Genomic DNA, 5,825 nt, shown 5'->3' with positions numbered 1-5,825 from the left:
AAACTGTATTTTTATTTATTTCATCTATTAAACTTATTTTTTATTTTAAAAAGAAGATGTATCGCGACCCACTGGTTGAAGACCACTGATCTAGAAGATGACGACTGGGTCTAAATAATTAAGTAGCGTTAACAGGTACAGCTACAGCTACAGTTCACACTACATTTTTATGATCAAATAAATTTAATCAACATTATTATTATTAAACAAATAAAAACACAGAAGAAATAACTTGAATTTAAGTATTATAATTAATTTATTCTATCTTTATTTGTTTGTTTGTTTTTATTTATAGTTGAAATATTTTTAACAATTTGTAAAAATATTTTGTAACAAAACATATTATAATATAGGATACATCTTAAATTAAAAACCATAATATAGAACTTTAAAATGTTTAAGTTTGATGTTAATTTTATGACTACTTGGGTTTAACCTATCAATCACAATTTTATTTTATTTTAATAGAAACAAGTATTAAATTACTTTTACATTTTTATAATTAAAAAAAAAAATTATATTCAATAAAAGTACATTGATTTTAAATAATAATGAACAAATACATTTTCATATTAAATACCCCAAAAATAGTTGACACAAATTCAATGAATTAAAACAAGTTGAATTAAATTATAATTCATCATGTTCAGCATCTGTTACAGGTGCTGAAGGCCTCTCGTTGTGTTGTACACAAACAGCTGGTACAACAAAGTCCATAGCGTATTCACAACGATTTGGTTCTGTAGCTGAGAGCAATGCTGGTTCCAAGCCACAATTTAAACGTACCTATTTTTGACATTTAATAACAACACATTATATTTATTTTTAAAATGTTAAATACTACTAGTTGACTAGTTTGATTTAAATATGCTTACGTGAGTAGATCTTTGAGGACCATTCCAACAGTGTTGTCCTCTATCATATAACATAGTACGGTATTTCGGTTCACCGATCCAACTGTTCCAAGTACCCAATCTTACTTCAGATCCACCATTTTTGGATCGTTGAGTAATCTATAATAATTGTATATTTTTAAATTCTAGTAGGAACATATGACAATTTTAATAAAATTCATACTTGATCAAAAAGACATAATTTATACACATATTCACGGTCAGAAAGTTCATAGCATTCTCCATCTAGAGCTGCAAATTCATCTTCTGGACCAAAATCTTTATTTAGGGATTCTTGTAAATGAGTTACTTCACGTTGTAAATCTCTAAATTTCCTATCAGCTTCTTCAAATGCATTACGTGCTTGTTTGGCTTCTAAAATAAAAATTAAACTAATTAACAAATATTTTAAAATATATACTAAGGTCCACGGTCAAAGGAATGATAGATTTTTTGTAAAACCACTCATTACATTACCGCTTAACTAAATTACCTGTAGTAATTGTGAAAACACAAATAAATATTTAGAATTTACATAATGAACTTGACATAGGTATAGTTTATTATAATATATTATTATGTTTTTTTTTTATGATATATTCAGTAATATTTGAATTGTATTATAAAAATATTACTAAATTAAAAACCATGACTTTTAAGACAAGACTAATTAATTTATATATTAATATATTATACACAGTAAAATGTTATTTATTTTATAATGAGTTGTATCGATAAAAATAAAACATATTTTAATAAACACACTTTGAATTTTCCTTAAAGCTTATAAACTTTTACAAGATGAATATAGTCTAAATATTTTTAAAATAAAAATTGTAAAAGTATAATTAATAATAATTATTACAATTAATGATGATCAACCATTCAGAAATGTATGGTAAAACATATGGATGATCAAGCTCAGTTTAAAATAAAATAATTAATCACTTTCAAAATTTTATTTAAAGAACATTAATATCCAATAATTTACATTAATTTTAACTTTAACAAGTTAATTTAAAAATTGGGCTACTTAAACCATTGGTGGCATGTCTGCATTTTAGGCTTAGAATATAATTTATCATTGTTAGAGTTTTAAGTAATAATTAGTTTTAAATTAATATAATAAATAATAATACTGTTATGGTATTTTAAACAATAGCCTATCAAAATGTATAATGTTAACACTTGCCTTCAACTATTAATTTTGTTTCTTCATCATACTGTGATTCATCAAGTTCTTCAGATTCTGTATATTTAACTTCATCTTCTACAGATTCACTTTCATCTTCATTTTCATCTTGATCCTCTCCTTCTTCAAGTTGTCTATCATTGTCTACGTCATCAGTTGCTGGGAGTTCTGTTTCTTTTACATCCACATTTTCAGCAAGTATTAATTGTTTCAAACGACTCCAGCCATTTAACATGAAATCTTCTAAACTAATCTCTTTTTTGTTTTCCATAAAATACTAAAAACAGTTTATAAAGGTTTGAATGATAAATAAAAATAAATAAATGTTGATTGGATTTTGATAATTTAGATAAGCCATTTATAAAATATTAAATTACTTAAAAATAAAATTTAAAAAAACAGCAAAAAAACAGCAAAAAAACAAAATAAAATGATATATAAACCAGCACCGATTTTCAACAAAATCTTAACAACTGTCGAATGGTTTTTGTAATTACCATTTTTAAATGAAATAAAAGTACTTACATCTTTTTCATCTTGTGAAACTGTACCATCATTATTCTGATCAAACGTAGAGTATGCATCTACTTCTTCTTCTTCAATTCTACATTATAATTAAAGTGTAATTATTTTTCAAATATTGTTTAATTAAAATTAAAAATTATACTTGTTATTTCTATTTGTATCAATATGATTAAATATTTCAAAAGCTTCATTTTGGTCTTTTAGTTTTTCTTTTTCAGTTTCTTGTCTTTTTTTTTCATCATTCATTATTTTATATTTTTCTAATGCAGACTTTTCAATTTCCTCAGCTGTTTCTTTAGCGTATAATGTATTATTTTTAGCGAGTTCAGCATCTCTTTGTACTTCAAAAAGTTCAGTGATTCTATTCTATTAAGAAAAAAATTATTAAGATATACATTTTATGTTAACTATGCAGTATTAATTTGAAAAAGAAAACAAATTAACTCGTTTAAAAATTTAACTGTGATTGTTAGAATGTAAAAAAAAAATTGTTAGATATTGGAGGTAGTGAGGCGCGAGTCATTAAGTAGGGGAGAGTGGAAAACGTTGAAAACAAAAATAAAACAGGCATAATGACAATATTATTATTGATACTCTTATTTATACAATATCATACCATAAATCAACAAACCAGAAAATAAAAACCAACCACAACAACGAGTTTGCGGTGGTTGATGATTCGACACTAATAGCTGAGTTAATAACAATTACTTATAAACAAAATATGAATGGCGAGTCATATCTCATAGTGCAAAAATATTCCCCTCTCGTTTTCCAATTACCCCTATACATCAAACTTAGCAGAATGAGAAAATTTGACATTGTCTCATATTTATTTTTCTAATAGATTTGGATGTTTAATGGATTCAACACGCTCTCCACGGGTCTATTTTAAGAATACTATAATGAAAAACATATTTTGACAAATCTAATCATTATCAACCTATATTGTAAAATTCAAATTTAAAAAAAAAATGTTTTCTATGATGCTTTGCTATTAGATATTTGGTATTAATGTATTATAAAATATTTTTGTTTATGAAAAAACTAATTTACTTGTTTTTCTAGTCTGAGTTCCTTTCCTTTAGCAATTAATTGAGCACGGATTTCATGACCAGCCATAAATATTTTTTGTACTCTTTCTGCCTCTTCTCTTGCAGCTCGGCCAAGTTCTTCACATGTGTTATCGCATGCACCTTTCATTAAATTATTTGCCCATTCATCGGAGCCATCACAACAATCTACATTGAAAAAGCAATTAGTTTTAATAATACCTACTTTTAAGGAGTTTAATTGCATAAAAGCTATACCAGTTAACATTAGTTAAAATAATGAATGACTGAAGTTATGTATGGTATATATATTACTGTGTTAAACAGTGGCGTACCAACAGATTATGTATATGCCACTGGTGTTAAAATATATTACCTTATTTTATAACATATCAATGTTTTGGTTAAATTATTATACCTTATATTATAAATATAAAATACATTGTAGAAATAAATGTTTAAGACTTGTTTAATTAGAAAAAGTGTTACGTTTTTGAAAGGTGTATATTAAACTTTAGTATAATTTACAATAATATAATTAAGAATCAACATACCACAAATTCCATCATTTACTCGAGATGATGGAATGACGAGTGACGTGTGACCAGCGTTGGCACAATGGAATGTGCCATTAGGACAAGCTGAGGTACCCGGTTCATCACTAGCATCTGGGCAGTCACAGTAATCATCATTTACAAATGAAAAAGGAATTATATAACTTCCATCAAAACATGAAAAATCCTTGTCGGGTACATAAAGTGAAGCACCTAAAAAAAATAAATAGCAATTATAAATATATTTCATTGATTATAGTTCTTATTAGTTAAGACTTAGTCTTAAAATGTATCAACATAAAAGGATAATAAGTAGGTAGCCTTACGTTCGAATGCGATTCCTCTAGGCTTCACTATACTCGTGCAATTAATTACTGTGAATATACCACAAAATATAGTAATAATTAAATAAAAGTTTTCCATTTCAGTCATATTAAAAGTGAACAACGACTAATAAAACACATAAGTCATAACAAAATAAAATTATTAATTCATAAATTAGAACCCAACAATACTATCTGGCATCTGCTGTCGAGTGTTATTCTGTCGTGGTCGGCGTGACGGCGTCGCGTATTCGGTCGTAATCACTAAACACTAATAGTAATCTCTTATCATTGTCGAGAATTGATAAAAATTTGTAATTATCAAAATATATTATTATCAAACAAAAAATTTAAATCGCGGATAAAAAAAATGTATCCGTGATTTAAAAATAATCCTAGTTTGTGACCATGAACATCAGAGATATCAGACCAAGGCCGTATTTACAATTTGTGCGCCCTGGGTAACAAAATTTTTACGCCCCCCTCCCCACCAAAAATTAGATCCACTTTTTTGATTTTTCTTAATACATTTTTAGTTATAGTTCTTTTGCTATCCAAATCTTCTACTGCGATTTACTCTCTAAACAGACTCTTGCATTGTGTAGTAGCGGTAGAACTAAGGCAACCTTCCAAGGGCATTCCTCAATGTACAAACTGTCAGCGTTTTTCGCATACAAAAAAGTTTTGTCACTTACCACCTAGATGCGTCAAATGCGCAGGTGACCACCACTATAGTTCCTGTCAAAAAGACATAAACACTCCACCAAAATGTGTAAACTGCCTTAGCGATCACCCAGCGAGCTACAGAGGCTGTACTTTCTACAAAGAAATTTCAAAAAAAAATAATAATAACAAAAATAACGCTACCCAACTTCCAAGCAATTATACGAAATTCAAATTCCCGGTGAACATCTCTAATAGCACACAAAATGACGTAACCGATAAACGTTCATATGCTGCCGCAACTAAAAATAAATTGCAAGATAAACCATTAAACAACACAGATAACGACTTCATGAAAACGCTGTTACCCTTAATTAACACATTCGTTTCTCAATTATTGCAGAAAATAATAGAAAATCTGCCAGCCATCCTTAATAGCGTACATCTAAACTCAAATGGATCCCCATAATACCATTCTATTAAACTGGAACGCCAACGGCTTAAAAAATAAAAGGAACACTCTACTAGCCTTCCTTACTCATCATAACATTGATATCGCTTGTATACAGAAACACACTTATCAAGTGTAGACAAAATTAAATTCCCTGATTATATCATACACC

At 27.7% G+C, this 5,825-nt stretch overlaps 1 protein-coding gene across 1 annotated transcript; it reads right to left on the bottom strand.

The window, feature by feature from the left end:
- Positions 1–228: 228 nt before the first annotated feature.
- Positions 229–4,807, bottom strand: LOC100161041 (glucosidase 2 subunit beta). Its single transcript, XM_008184967.2, has 9 exons — positions 4,543–4,807; positions 4,217–4,429; positions 3,667–3,851; positions 2,753–2,976; positions 2,611–2,689; positions 2,086–2,362; positions 1,078–1,268; positions 876–1,013; positions 229–786 (listed from the first exon to the last, which is right to left on the bottom strand). Exons 1-9 carry the CDS (start codon positions 4,646–4,648, stop codon positions 631–633), a joined length of 1,569 nt encoding a protein of 522 aa, XP_008183189.1. The 5' UTR covers positions 4,649–4,807; the 3' UTR covers positions 229–630.
- Positions 4,808–5,825: the final 1,018 nt, after the last annotated feature.

This window comes from Acyrthosiphon pisum, chromosome A1 (genome assembly GCF_005508785.2).
Source record: "Acyrthosiphon pisum isolate AL4f chromosome A1, pea_aphid_22Mar2018_4r6ur, whole genome shotgun sequence".
Lineage (NCBI taxonomy): Eukaryota > Metazoa > Arthropoda > Insecta > Hemiptera > Aphididae > Acyrthosiphon > Acyrthosiphon pisum.
Note: the sequence above shows the minus strand (reverse complement) of the source record. Positions and strands in the feature narration are given on the sequence as shown.